The sequence below is a fragment of the Trichechus manatus genome, unplaced genomic scaffold, assembly GCF_000243295.1.
Source record: "Trichechus manatus latirostris isolate Lorelei unplaced genomic scaffold, TriManLat1.0 scaffold00014, whole genome shotgun sequence".
Taxonomy (NCBI): domain Eukaryota; kingdom Metazoa; phylum Chordata; class Mammalia; order Sirenia; family Trichechidae; genus Trichechus; species Trichechus manatus.
The window spans coordinates 14,312,093-14,328,220 of NW_004443950.1; the positions used below are offsets into that span (position 1 = coordinate 14,312,093).

A 16,128-nucleotide genomic window follows, 5' to 3' on the forward strand; every position below is an offset into this window, starting at 1 on the left:
CCAACACCATAATTCAAATGCATCAATTCTTCTTCGGTCTTCCTTATTCATTGTCCAGCTTTCAAATGTCTATCAGGCAATTGAAAACACCATGGCTTGGGTCAGGAGCACCTGAGTTAAGGCCACACCTAAAGCATTTCTGGATGATCCTGAATATCTCACCCATCAGAGCTAAGCAAAAAAAAAAAGGGGGGGGGGGTGGAGGGTGGGGAGGGAGTGTCCTTCCGCAGGCCAGATTCTCAAAAACAATTTCTAGGAAATACATAAATGCCAGTCTCATCTGCCCAAATAAAAGCCTTATTCCTCCTATGCTATTAATACTAAGATCTACAGACATAATTAGCGGGAAAACCATCTTAATGAACAGATCTGTCAGGTACTTGTGTTCCACTGAGCGGCAATTAATCTGATGCAGGCCAAGTGGCAAACACAACATAAGAAGCAATACTTTGGGGCCTATGCCTTTACTTAAATCCTTGGCAACTCTCTAATCAAGCAACTCTTTTTTGAAATTGCTTCCAACTGTCTCTAATCCTTTATGACTTTTTAGAAAGAACCCTGTAATTTTCATTTAAGAGCTTCTAATTTATCTAAACTCTAACTCTATAAAAGACGCTGAAGCTTCCTGGATTATGCATCTCAAAGGATGTGCTAAATAAGACATTTCCAGCTTTAAAAGATTATTCCTAATAACTTTTAGGAAGACAACATTAAAGAATGTCTATTTGCCACAGATATCTCAGAATAGAGCTAAATATTGGCTAACTCTATATCCAACTGGAATCAGCGTTTGTAGAATTTATTCAACAAACATAAACAGAAAAGGGGTTCTCAGTCCTCGTTGGCTAATTGCTGCGCACCCCAGAAGTGAGTGAGGAGAGCTTTGGACATGCCTTGTAGTATTAGATCTCATCTCATATAAAAGGCCACAGATGCAAAGGCATAATTCATGCCCAGCACTATCGTGGTTTTACCACTGAAAGTGCTACTTACTGGGAATCCTCCTCAGTCCTGGACAAACAGAGATAGCTGTTAACCCTAAATTTACCCAGCACTTACATCCTTGGTTTTGCTGTACAGTGTATCACCAGGGCTATTTCATCCCAAATTTCTTAAAGTAACAATCAAGAGCTTTGCTAAAGGCTCTTTTGAGCTTAAATAAGCCCAATACTGAAATCCAATCTCCCTAGCTTCACACAATCACTGAAGCTTTTCATTCTTACTCACCTGTCCATTCTCATCCCTCAATCTTAATATTTATGACCTTATTTTTCCTAGACGTGGGGACATCCATGACTGAGAACATTTTCAGAATTTAATAGCCATTGAAAGGGGTAGGAGAAGCTTCCTGGCAAGATGTCAGTATAAACTCAGGCCTCTATCAGCCCCATTCCTAGATCCCAGTGACATGATCAATGGAATATAAAAATAGATGAAAACCTCTTCCAACATTAGACATTAGGGAAAGGTGCTCAACTTGCCAGAAGCTATGAGAAATTGTGCTGGATATAGTGTAGATAGGATTAGATTAAAGAAGGGCAAAGAAGGTAGACACGTGATCACCTACTCTAAAAGAGCAGCAGGACTAATAAATGCATCAAGCAAGCCCCGAGAGAAGTGTTCATCCCCCAAACTCAGAAGGTGGACAGCAGGAGGCGAAGGAGACTATAGGACACACAGCAGGCAGCCCTCTTGCCTCTGTAGGGCAGCACTATATGCACACCACCTGTGGTTCTCACAGGCCCCAGGAGGTGCTGCTGGTACAAGCCACCACTCTGACCAGAGAACCGGGCATTGCTCAGGAACTGGAGTGAGCAGCTACACCAGGGGTGGTCCTAAAGCTTAAAAACAAGTTCTTCAGCACGCATCCATTTATCAAATCTCTAATCTGGCTGTGTAAGATACATTTTCTTCCATTCCCCTTCAATTAAAGGACTTCGCCATGGTTCCATACTAATCTCTCACAAGACCAACCTCAACACCTACTTGCCTATAAGCCAGTACTAGTCCTCTTTCTATACAGGTAAACAGACAGGGAGAAATCAGCAGACCTATACAAAGATATTATAGTTCAAAGGAAACAAATGACTTTGAGAAATGATCAAAACTGTCTCTTCTGAAAAAGTTTATTCAAACTAATGGGAAAACATATTAGAAAATTCCTGATTTTTCAAAAAGACCCTTGGTTCAAGAGGCACTGTGTCTCTAAGAATGGGGCCAGCAGACAGGCAGATGGAATAGCAGGAAGTATTACTTGGAACAGTTTTTTGTTTGTTTTTTTTAATACTAATGTTTCATTTAAAATGACAGATGAAATGAAGAGCATAATGCATCCTGCAGAAAGTCCAATCGCTGAAGTAGGTGATTAAACTCAAGAAATTCTTCTAGAACTCAAAGGGAAAATGAAAAATTGAAACAGAAAAGACATGAGAAACAGATTCTGGAGCCCAACATACATATAATAGGAATCCCAGAAAAAGAAAGTAGAATACAGAGAGACAAAAGAATAATAAAGAAATAATAAAATAGTTTCCAAAGTTGCAAAAAGGCCTGAGTGTGTACTACAAAGTGGCTGACCAAGTACCTAAACGTATTCTGGTCAAATTGTAACTTTCAAAAAATAAATGTAAAATATTACAAATGTCTAAACAGAAAATATAGGTTACAACAATGCAACCAAAACAAGGACGGCCTCAGACATCTCCCTAACATCAAATGTCAGATGTCATGGGAACAATACCTATAAACTTTTAAGGGGAAAGTACTGTATGTTACCCCAGAATCCTAACCATTCAAGGTGACACTAACATATAAAGATGTTAAAAATAATATACTAAAAATCTAAGTCAAAAATCCACAATAATATATTAAAAAAAATACCTGGGAAGTGGGCAGAATGTTAAGGAAAAGACTAACACCTCAACAGAAAAATGGGCAAAAGATGATTAGCCAATGAATAAGAGAAAGAAGTACAGGTTTCTCCGGCTATCTGAAAGTCAAGTGTTCGTATGAAACCTTTCATAAGCCAAAATGGCATAAAGGGAAGAAGCAATTACATTAATTCATATGGGAAAAATCATTGGGCGTTCCCAGACCCCAAAACTAGCCTACACATCATACCAAATAACACCTAAAACCTAAAATAACACTAACATACAGTAACAGCACGAACGTTGAGTGTACTTCCCAGGGAAGGCACTTGGCGACGCCATTCTCGCTGCTCGGGGCATGCTGACTTTTTAACAGCTTGCTGCAAAACAAACGCTGAACACTATTTCCTCTTTTTGTCTTTTTTCATAAAAGCACAAATCCTCTTCTGATTTCTTTCAGTTAGAAAAACAAGGTACTAATGAAGATCTTTCATACAAGCAAAGTGGCATAAAGCAAACTTGAAAAGCAGGAGATATCTGTACACAAATGGACAATAAACATGGAAAATGTTCAACCTCAACAATAAAGTAAAAAATGCAATTTAAAACAACAGAACGCTATTGTCACCTATCAAACACAAAACAATATTTTTAAATTGTAATACCTGGCACTGTCTAGGGTGAGGTGAAGTAGGTGGAAGTATAAATTGATAACCACATTTCATACACTGGAGGTAGCAATGTAAATTGAAAACAACCTTTCTGAATGATTCTGACAACATAATATGTAATAAGAGTTTTAAAATATTCACACTCTCTGACACAGGCATTCCACTTCTAGTAATTTTTCCTAGAGAAATAATCAGAGATGTAGACAAAGACATATGTACAAGGATGTTCACTGTAGCAATAGTTATGAAATAAAAGAATTTGACATGAATTAAGTGTCCAAAGATAGAGGATTTATTTTAAACCGGTTTTTGAAAAACACATTTTCAAGGAATATTTAATGATAAAGAAAAATGCTCAAGATACAAAAGTATTGAAAAGAAAATACAAAACACGATACCTAATTTATTAATTTTCTAAAAACAGAAAAATGAACCATATATCCTGAAATTTACAGAAAGAAACACTAGAAGAAATTGGACTAAAATGTTATAAATAATGTTATCTCTATGTGGTGATATTATAATGGATTTTTATTATCTTCTTTACACTTTCCTATAGTTTGTAAGGAGCCCTGGTGGTGCAGTGGTTAAGAGCTTAGCTGTTAACCAAAAGGTCAGCAGTTCGAATCCACCAGCTGCTCCTTGGAAACCCTATGGAGGCAGTTCTACTCTGTCCTATAGGGTTGCTATGAGTCGGAACAGACTCAACGGCAAAGGGTTTGGTTTGGTTTTATAATCTGTAAATTCTCTACATTGAACATGCACCATATTTCATTAATTCCAAGGTACACAATTTTACATATTTAACATCTCTGAAACTGGAATGTATCTTAAAATGTATGATATTTGGGTAATATATATTATCACTTTTGTACTTATTAATAAAAAATAAAACGATTTAAATATGATTATTTTTTAAAGGTTCAATGAAGAGATCCTTAGAAAAAAGGTATTTGCCAAATAAAAAGGAAACGATCTAAAGCAGGGTGTCTTTAACAGCACACAGCCATCAGTGAAGGCAGTAATAGCTTTGGTTAGTTTTATAAATCATCCCCCAAATATAACTTTCCATGGGAGTGAAAACTCTTCATAAAAACAAGTGCCCAGGTGAAGATGACCTCAAGGTACACAGCTTTCCTTCCCTGCTTTTTTAAATTAACTTTTATGGAATGCTTAGTTTGTTTTTGGGTTGTGAAGAAAACTAGATTATTGAGGTTAATAATTCATTTTTGCTTTCTAAATATGCAGAAATAACTTTAATCCCACTTTGGCAAGGGCTGCCTTCCCTTTTTACTTTTCCAGGCTGAAACTCTAAATAGTCTTCCCAAGAGATCTGAGAGCAAAGAAGGTGGGGGAAATGGAAAGATGAGAAGAGACAGGTGAGGCTGACAGGAAAGTTATAAGAAGCAATTTGCTTCTTTACTCCCTTCGTATATGCAGAGCCATCACTTCTGCCCACTGCTCCAATGAACTGTGGGGACCAGAACTTCCTAAATAAAGTTAATGAATAAAACAGAAGAAACCACTTAAAACCTCTAATTTCTCTTCCTTCATATATGTTCTGACTTCCCTCTTTATTCACTCTTATCTCACATCCAATTTGCCACTGGCAATTGAGGAAGATGGAAGATGCATGTTGTCTCTATATACAGTCATGCACCGCATAATGTCCGTTCAGGCAACGTCCAACCGCATATACATCCGTGGTCCCATAAGGCTATAACAGAGTTCAGAAATCCCAATCGGATGCACTAAACACAATAGCTTCCTGCACACAACATGTGTATTTCATGTCTCTTGTACACAAAGCGACCGTACTGCCATGCGCATAATGGTACAGTACATATATAATCTATAATATGTATGTCTTGATAGTCATCATAAACACCTATGTTACTGGCTTATGTATGCACTGTACTGTACTATCATTATCTTAATGTGAACTTACCCTACTTACAAATAAAAAGTTTACCGTATAACAGTGACTGCTTCTACTCATAGACAGCTGCATCCAATCTTATGTATCACACGTCTCCTGAAGGTCGTCGCATTATCTGTTTAAGTTTCTTTCGAAAATATTACCGTGAAGTGTATCATGGCTCCCAAACATAGCAAAACCAGTGCTAGTGATAGCAGCAGCAAGAGGTAAAGGAAAAGTATCAATTTGTAAGTGAAACGAAAGGTTATTAAACAACACGAAGATGGAAAATTAGTGAATGCTATTGCTCGCAATTTAGAGATGTTGCACTGGACAATCACTACGATCCTCATAGCAAAGAAAAACTCTCCAACCTGTTAAAGGATCAGCTTCACTAAAAGCTACAAGGCTAACGAAAATGCAAGAGGGACCTATACAAGATATGAAGACATTGGTAATGACATGGATTGCGGAAAAATACAAAAGCGAATCCCTCTCAGCAGAGCTGACGATCACTGTTAAGGAATGAAGCTTGCTCGAGATGCTTAAAGAAAAAGAAGGACCAGACTCCGATATGGAGTTTAGTGCTAGCTCTGAGTGATTCAAGCACTTCAAATGTTTTTCACTGCTTAATGTGAAAGTGATTGGTGAGTCTGCGGGCGCTGATGCGAAGGCAGCAGAATCATTTATTGAAATCTTGGATAAACTAATTATAGCAGGAAATTATTTGCCCCAGCAAATTTTACATATGGACAAAACCTCCTTATTCTCGAAGTGAATGTCTAAAAGGACCTTCATCCATAAGGAGGCCCAGTCCATGCCAGGCTTTAAGGCTTTTCAACACAGAGTGACAGTGTTGTTAGGAGGCAATGTTATATATAACATGGTGTTCACACAACATCCAAATCACACAACATCCTATTTCGCAGAACGTATCATGGATGTTAAGCGACACGTGACTGTATATTGTAAGTTCCTATTAGGTGCAATGTGCCAAGTGCTGGGTGTAGTACAAAAACATATACGATATAGTACTGGTTCTCAAAAAGTTTAGCAGTCGTAGGTGAAATAAGACTTCTATAGCAACAACTATAGTGCAGAGGGGAAAAGTGCTGGCATGCACACTGATTGGTTAGTACCCTTGCCATTCTAGCTGTTAAGTACATTTTCATATCGTCCCTGAATAGGTGAATTACACGTATGTCTAGATGAGGGGAAGATATGGCAAGGTGGAGGCAACAGTATGAAGAAAGATAAAGAAAGAGGTTTGAGCCAGGACTAACATTAGAACAGACTACAAAGCCACTAAAATGAATTGACCAAAGCCCATAATTTATATTTTTAAATAAAAGTTAAGATGTTTGTTGGGCCTAGAAGAATTATCTACCACAGGAAGACATAATGAATCTTCCATCATGGGATAAACAGTCTGGCACTGAAATCTGCTAAAGGGACTGACTGAATTAGCAAAGTCAAGTTCATTCCTGGTCTAGCCCTAAGTTCAAAGCTTCAGCAAGAATCTAATAAAATGAAAATGGTTTTGTTCAGTCATTCTTCCACTGTCTTTAGAAGGGCAAAAAGAATGCACAGAGGATATGCAACGTAATTAAAAGCCTGAAAATTGCTTTTCCACAGCTCATGCTTTTAGGAGTTATGCTACATAAATAGAGAGCAAATGAGTGCATATGAAGACTGTTAGCCAATGAAAAAAATCACAACCGCCCAACCCAGATGTAGAATTACACAATATGGCATGATTCTGACTGAATGAAACATAAGAGAACAAGAAGACCTCACAATTCACAGTAACACATCCGTCCTCAGATTAAAAGAAACCAACACAACACTTTTACCTTTGGTAGTTTTCTTATAAAAAGCTTTGTAGCAGAAGGCACAGATTGATTCTGACACTGTGTCCATTTGGAAAATTCTGTGATGTCACATGGTTATTTAGACCAGATATAGGGAAGTAAAGCACAGGTCACTGTCTAAAGGAATAGGCTGCCATGGAAAATTCTAAAAAGCTGTCTCTGGAGACTCCCAAGCATTATGTGGATGACCATCTGTTTGGGGAGAGACTTCAAGACCAAGCATTTTCAAGGACAAGCTGTATGGCCTGTACATTTGTATGGCTAAGCCATAAAACAGAAGAAAAGCCAATCCTTGGTTCATTCATTGACTCATTAATTCAATAATTATTTATTAAGCACCTACTGTGTTCAAATACTGTGCTAGGTGCTATACAGCATATAAAGCTAAAACAGTCCTTGCCTTTAGGAATATAAAATAGTAGATATAAAGCATTTTTAGAAAATTTCCAAGAAAGAAAAAGACATGGGATGGAAGTAAAAATGGAACTAGCAAAGGAGTGTAATAAGAAGAAATCCTAGTATGGTATAACTGTGCTAGACGGGGTGTGAAGAAGCCAGAATCTATTAAAGCATTAAGCAAGTAAGAGCTTGGCTGCTAACCCTAAGGTCAGCAGTTCAAATCCACCAGCTGCTCCTTGGAAACCCTATGGGGGCAGTTCTACTCTGTCCTATAGGGTCGCTACGAGTTGGAATCAATTCAACAGCAATGGATTTTATGACAAACAGCTAGTGACAAAGAGTTATCACCACAGCATGATTCTTCTACCAATAATAATAAAGAAAGGCAATTACAAATTCCCAGAGAGAGGGAGAACTACGTCAGAAAGTCATGGTTCAAACACAAACTAAAATGTACCATGATTCTGAGTCTCCGGTGAAGTATAAAACTTTGACCTGACATTTGCAGCATTTCCCTTCAACTGACACAGGTTTAGTGATTACTACAGAGGATTAAATATTCTACTTATAGATCCAGTCTATCTGGTTCTTCAGTATATAATACGTATATAGCTCCATTATGTACTAGCATTCAAACTTTAGAATCAACCTATAGAGAAAGGATGCTAGTCTTAGCAAAATTACAAACCAGCATGTGATTGTTACAAATCTCGATAATGTGAAAATAACAATATAGCTGAAAGAGAAGAACTTTAATTCCCTATCTTACATACTAAAATACCGAGACAATCTATAAATTGGTTATAAAGGTAACCAATTAAGAAAAACAACTTCCAGTAAATGTTAACTAACAAAACTTAGGAGTAAGATACTGTAGAGTGTTAAGAGAAAAAATTCCTCATTTTTCTTAATGGAGAAACGACTGATAGTGCTTAAAGTTGTTAGATGAAGAAACAGAAGTACAAGCACATGTTTAAAAGTTATAGGGATGGGCGTATGTTTCATTGTGTATTTTTCACCAAAATAAAAGATAAAAATAAAAAAGGTTACATGGGTAAACACTTAAAGAACAAAAACCAAACGCAGTTATAAAACAGTTACCTCTAAGAACTGGATCATGAGGGTAGGTGGCAAGGAGTTTTTCACTTTCCACTTTAGATCTTCCTCAAGTGTTTAAATTTTCATTTCCTAGTACATATATGCAGCCCTGGTGGTGCAGTGGTTCAGAGCTTGGCTGCTAACCAAAAGGTCAGCAGTTTGAATCCACCAGCTGCTCCTTGGAAACCCAATGGGGCAGCTCTACTCTGTCCTATAGGGTCACTATGTGTCAAAATTGACTCTCAAGCTGAAAGAACTGAAGAAAAAATTCAAGCCTCAAGTTGCAATACTGAAGGATTCTATGGGCAAAATATTAAACGATGCAGGTAGCATCAAAAGAAGATGGGAGGAATACACAGTCACTATACCAAAAAGAATTGGAGGTAGCATAAGATCAGGAAGGAAGAGGTCCAGGCTGCACTGAAGGCATGACAAAAAAAAGGCTCCAAGAATTGATGGAATAACAACTGAGATGTTTCAACAAACAGATGCAAAGCTGGAAGTACCCACTCGCCTATGCCAAGAAATCTGAAAGACAGCTCCCTGGCCAACCAACTAGAAGCGATCCATACTTATGCCTATTCCAAAGAAAGGTGATCCAACCGAATGTTGGTATGATGAGCAAGTAGGAGATGGAATAGATTCTCTCAAGGTAGTACCCAGAAACACACTCAGGTCCCTATCCTCAGAGCATATTCCACAAGCCATGGCCCTCTCCCTATAGCTACTGAATGCAAAACACAAAAACAAAATCAGGTATCAGACCAAACAGCACAAGTTTGAAAATATCAGCACTTGGGGGCATATTTTAGAGCAAAAGTTTCAGAAGAAGTGACACATCCCTGGCCCTGCAAAAAGTGACTAGCAAGAAGCAAACACTGCAGTTGCTAAGAAGGTAGAAGGAACACCATAAGCTCATACTGGACAAGTAGTTGAAACTCTACTGTCATGTTTCTACTTTTCAAAGTGAAAATAAACATGACAGGTGCTCAACTGGCTGTTCAAGCACTTTCCACTTAAATGGCAATTCCTCGAGCTTACCAACTGCAGCCTGAAGTTATAATTTATTACTGTTTCTGTATTATTCCCTTGCCTTGGCAGAAAGCAGAACATAGCACCTACATTTCAAGACACATGAGAGGTAATAAAGCATAATTATTTTGAATTTATGATTAAACCATAAATTACATGTACATTTTACTTCAGTTGGTCAGTCAGAGATTGGGGGAAAAAGGAAATGGGGTCAGAGGAAGAAATAACAAATGCCTTTTGCTTTGAGTAAAACGTCTAAATCGGAGCAGGATTGAGGGCCACCTGGAAGATTTATGAAGACACCACACTCTCCAAGTTAAGTCCCAGGGGAGTCCCAGTTAAAAGCCTTTAAACTCCTAGAGTCCTCTGTTCTTCCCACACACAGGGCCGCAGAATCCAAGTACAGTGCCCACGTTGATGCCAAAAATTGAAGCACGGCATATCTTCAGGTTATACCATATCAAGAGTTACAGTGCTCTGGGTCTTAGTGCCTGCCAGCCACAGCTATGTCAAGGAAGGTGAACCTAATCTATAAAAAACTACTGGCCAGGCTCTGTAAGTAAACTGAGCCTCAGCCAGGGTAAGACTGTAGTTACCACAGAACTCTGATTCAACGATGGCTAGATGTTAAGGCTCCTCACCCTCAAGGATCAGTTGGTCAGATTTCCCTTTCTTGTAGCTCCTTTATGTGGCTACAGAAATACATATGGAGCAGTTAGGTGCAAAGCTTGCAAAACTCAGGGCATAAAGCAGATGAGAACACGGCATTCGGCACTCTTCCATCATGTACTCGCCTTGTTGGGTCTCCAAAACACCATAGCCCAGGTCCCAACCTTCATAATAATCCCCTACATTTGAACTATAGTTTGCAAAGCACTTTCCCATACATTTTCTGATTGGGTCTTCACAACAACTCTGGGAATCAAGTACCACTAAGTACCCGTCTTACAGTGGAAGCAGAGATGAAGGGAAGTCCTAAGGATGCACAGCCAACAGATAATGCAGTGAACCTGGTCACATGACAGTAAATCCCATGGTCTTTTCATTATTCTACCCTAAACCCTTGGTGAGGTAAAGTAAAATTTAGAAAACAAAAGTCTGCATTTCAATTTACTTTTTTTTTTTCTTTTCTTACCCTTTTTTGCAGTGGAATTTTTACTAAGCAACTGAAGTTTTGAAATCACTGATTATTATAGTAACAGCAGATCATTCAAAATGAGATTTAGTTAGGTTTAGAGAAACCAGACAGGATAGAGTCATGAATGTTGTTGTCAACAGGTGCCTTCGAGTCAGTTCCAACTCACAGCGACCCAATGTACAACAGAACAAAACACTGCGCAGTCCTGTGACATTCTCACAATCGTTAGGTTTAAGCCCATTGTTGCTTCGAAGACACATTTATTCATTCTTCTGGCAGTCCATGGTATATTCAGTATTCTTCGCCAACATCATAATTCAAAGGCATCAATTCTTCTTGGGTCTTCCTTATTCATTGTTCAGCTTTCGCATGCATATGAGGCAACTGAAAATACCATAGCTTGGGTCAGGCACACCTCATTCCTCAAGGTGACATCTTTGCTTTTTAACACTTTAAAGAGGTCTTTTGCAGTTGATCTGCCCAATGCAATAAGTGGCATGTAAAAATAATTAATTAACTGGGGAGAGGGGAGGTAGTTTGCCCCAAATGTTTCCCTAGCCCTTACCTTTGTCCGGAAACAGCCTACCTCCACACTCGGCTCCTGGTTAATGAACATAATTTGGTTGATGTCCCTTGAACTGTATAATCTGTTCCACAGAAAACAAACCCACAGTTTGTCTCCAAGCCACTGTTAAGTCCCTAACTCCTTGGTTACATTCCGTCTATGGAAAACATCTGTGGCAAAGTAAATCATCCTAGTCTGAGAAAGACCAGAGCATGTTTGTTTTGTTTTGCTTTTTTTCTAAGTGTGTTTTGAAGTCCTAGTTGGTAAATTAGTGAAAATTGTAAATCTGTTTGCAAATCTGGTCATGTCTAACTCTGAGATTAGGGCAAAGACTCCAATTTAAGAGTAAAACTGTGACAACCCCAGTTAAGCGTGTCCTCAGGCACTGCCAGCAGGGCCTTCACTCACTTCCACGGGCAGTAGATTTATTACAGGCACCCGCCACGTTCCCCATCAGACACCCCTGGAGTATATTTACTTGAGACAGCAGGGTTCAGTCTGCACTTCCTCTGCAGACCAATATATTATTATAAATTGAGCTAAACTGTTTCCTTTTCAAAAGTGCTATGAAGTTCAGATTTCAGATATCAGCTCAGTGCTGAGGTCCCTCCACGGGGCTCCTTGTGCTCTCTGGATTTAAAAAATAATAAGAAAAGGCAGTACTGCAACACCCAGCTCAAGCATGGCAATGACTGTGAGGATGGTGCAAGACCGGGGGTGTTTCATTCTATTGTACTCAGGGTCTCTATGAGTCAGAACCGTCTCGACAGCACCTAACAACAAGAACAACAACAGACCACTGTTACTTTTAATTTTGTTTTGTTTAAAAGGAGATGGAGGAAGATTCATTCTACAAATCAAAGATGAAATCTTAATAAGAAAATATATTCTAGATGCAGACTTTGGGTCCATTGTGCTGTGCTTGGCACAGTTCAGCAGAATACCAGATATTTCACCCATACCTGAAGGAAATAACACTCATTTCTTCTGTTTATTACCTGCAATAGCTAAAGGAACTGAATGTGTATTTTTAAACATATGTTTATTATAAGTTAAAAGGACAGTGTAATTATTAAATGTTTTCATTATTAATCCATATCTGAGGCAAGAAAAACATAACTTTAGAAAGAAATGAGAAACAAATGAAGCCTCTTCCTCTTCACTTCTTTTCTTCATGAACAACCTAGTCCTGACACCATTAGGTGAAGCAGAGAGAGGCGTTCATGCAGGGGGCAGTGTGTGGGAGGGCCAAAGGCTGAGTGGGGTGAGGAGGGCACCCAAAGGGATGTAAGGGTAGCCAGGCAATGGGGTATCAGAGTCTGAGTGGGGTAAAATAACAAGTTCTAATTCAGGCTTCTTACTAGCTGTGTAACCATGTCTAAGTAACTTCATTTAACCTTGATTTCTTCTTTTGCAATATAGCTAAAATCAGTTTTTCCAGGTTACTGAGAAGATTAAAGAAATGTTTGACTTGTCATCAGTCTCCAACAAATGTGGAGTTATTCACATTACTACCTTTATTACATACATACATATTTACAGAAAAAAAGACTAGAAAGGAATATACTAAATCAGGCATGAATATTGATTTTTATGTTCTTTCATTTTATATTTTCCAGGTTTATTTTCTCTACAATGAGCACATATTGCTGTTTTAACTAGAAAAGAACACATAAGATACTGTTAAATATAATTTGCTCTATAAACTTTCACCTAAATCACAATTAAAAAAAAGATACTGCTGAATAAATGGCAGATAGCAGACCTTTTTCATTGAGTACTTATTACTGTTATATCCAGAAAAAAATAATAAACCTATTAAAAATGGTACCATTCTTGCCCTCATTTCTTTTAAAGATGCAAATTGCTAACAGAAACTCCTGAACAAAGTAACCAAAGGAAAATATAATTTTGATCCTCCTTATTGGCAAATTAATACCCATTGAGTCTTAAGCCAAATCATAGTATTTGAAAGTAACTCCCTATATAATGCTCTTCATATCCTCCTGCTAACATTAAAGTCTCAGATTGGTGCCATAATATGGTTAACACCTCTCTAACAGTTCCTAATCTCCTTTTTAACAAAGACAGAACAAGACTCAGACTCAGGATTTTCATCAAACAGAAGTAATAGACGCTCACTAATATTGTTTTAGTTTCTCTATATTTATATTTATAAAACCCATCTAATTATGCCATGTCTAACTAGAAAGCGGCTACTTCCTAGTTTTTCATTTAAAGTAGTGACAGAAAATCTCCTGAAATAAATTCATTTCAGTAAAAGAAAAAAGTGAGATTATTTAGAGAGCAACAGTATGTAAATAATAGTATAGATAGCACATGGATATGACAACCACCGAAGCTGATCTGCGAATGACTGAAATTTGAAAAACACCTAAAGAGCTCTGAATTCCTAGAATGCAAAGACCAAATTGACTCATCTCCATATCTCCCCCAGAATCTTTTATTTTTTTTCCTAGACTAGTGACTGGGTATACCCGAATGGTGTTAAAGTCGGTGGAGGTGGGCAGCTAGCAGAGGCCCAGCTGGCGCAACTCCTGGGACAGAGGAGAGCTTGTCCTTGTGTCCAGGCCTGCATGAAATATGAGGAAGTTGCTGCTATTGATTTCAAGGGGCTTGTGCTGGAGGAAGAGGGGCCTTAGTGTGTGTGGGAGTCATTGCCTAGAAAACAAACCCTGTCCCCAGCTAACAGGTACACAGTCCTTGGGAAGCCACCAGTGGGGACAGGGCCAGGTTTCATGTTGATCCTGAGGATGTTATGAATTTCTTCTGCAGGAGAAGCCATTGAATGTTTTCAACTGTATCAGTAGCACAGCATTTTTGTATGAAAACTGGGACACTTCTGAACAGTAAATTCATTTAATTGCTAACATTTTGAAATAAAAAACGTAAAAAATAAAAGAGTAAAAAAAACCTCCCCTTACACAGTACCAGGGACAAACGTCCAACTAACTAGGAATTAATTCTTATCATAAATACTGTACTTGAGCCCTGGTGCTTCCTGGCTCCAAAACCAATACATGAGTAGATCCCCCAGGCAGGTAGGAGTGAGATAAACACTGAACAATCAGGAACTAGAAACAAGGAGAGAATAAGCCCTAGGAAGATCTGTGAGTAAAAATGGGTAATGTCTGCACACTGTGCATCAGAAAACTAGTAGGAAGTCTAAAACAAAACAAAATACCTAAGAGCAAAGGAGCAAAAATAAAGCCTATAAAACTCCACAGCTTCAGATAGCCTAACCGCAGCTGAAATATAGCTTCCCAGAGAACTAATGACAAGTGGAGAGAAAGGCCCTGTTGTTAGGTCAGCTGTTCCTGAGAAGAAACTACATTCAAAACTAGAAAAAAACTCTTACTACTAAGAACTTGTATAAAAAACCAAACCTGCTGCTGTCAAGTTGATTCCGACTCGTAGCAACCCTACAGGACAGAGCAGAACTGCCCCATAGTTTCCAAGGAGCGCCTGGTGTATTCGAACTGCTGACCTTTTGGTTAACAGCTGTAGCACTTAACCACTATGCCACCAGGGTTTCCCAGGAACTTGTATACACAGTAAAATATTTAAGAAACTTCACACTGATAAATTAGTAATATCTCAATAAAACTAGTTACATGTTCTTATAAAGAAGTGTCATTACTACTATAAAATGCTTGAAAAGATTACTTCAGAAGACGTATTCAAAATATGCACTCAATAATCTAAACTTGGACACTAGAACATCAATATAATTTTGATCCTCCTAAGATTACCAAGCATAAAATAGCAGTCTCCTTGGTGAAGAGGTATTGCCAAACCAGGTGTCTCTATGTCCCATGAGATCTTAAAACCAACATGCCAAGTATCAGGATCTCTGCCTTCAAGATCAGGATCATCCTCACTTTCCTCTTCAGGGCCTGTCAAAAGAGAAAAAAAGTGATCAGAAAGGAAATGTCTTATCTAAACTTCTAGGTTGTACAACAGTTATTTTAGAAATAAGTGAAATTTTAATAATCTATTGATGATAAGTAAAGTATATCCTGCTTTTGTGTCACATTTTTAAAAGCACACTGTAGAATATTTTTAACATGTCATTTATTTTTTCATGTCATATAAATAAATAAATATGATAATGTAAATAAAGAAAGAACTACTGATACCTTGGAAGATAAAAGATTATTTTGCTCAATTCCAAGCAAATAAATTAGAGAATACGAATTAAATGGATAATATTTAAGGAATATGTTAATTACCAAAGTTTACCCCAGAAGAGGTAGAAAACGTAAACAAACCATAGAAGGAATACAGGAAGTTGTCAAAGAACTATCTTCCAACAAAATACAGGCCCAGAGTTTCAGAAAAGGAATTCTACCAAAAATTAAGGAATAGTAACTTCAAATACTTTAAACTGTTTAAGAGCATTGAAATTTTAAAATTTCCGAAATATTATTCATTAAGATAGAATCATATATAGGTCTCCGGCAAGATGGCGGTCTAGGCAGAAGCACCACGCCGTCCCTCCACAACAAAGATCCGAAAAACTAAGCCAAACAGAGAATCAACAAT

General features: G+C 38.0%; 1 protein-coding gene across 4 annotated transcripts in view; it reads right to left on the bottom strand.

The window, feature by feature from the left end:
- FTO (FTO alpha-ketoglutarate dependent dioxygenase) overlaps positions 1-16,128 on the bottom strand; it is a 430,315-nt gene that overhangs the window by 259,553 nt on the left and 154,634 nt on the right. For all 4 annotated transcript variants that reach the window (XM_004371582.2, XM_023726895.1, XM_023726896.1 and 1 more), the window contains exon 4: positions 15,336-15,479. In XM_004371582.2, coding sequence (XP_004371639.1) covers positions 15,336-15,479 — 144 coding nt within the window. The remainder of the gene's footprint in view (positions 1-15,335; positions 15,480-16,128) is intronic.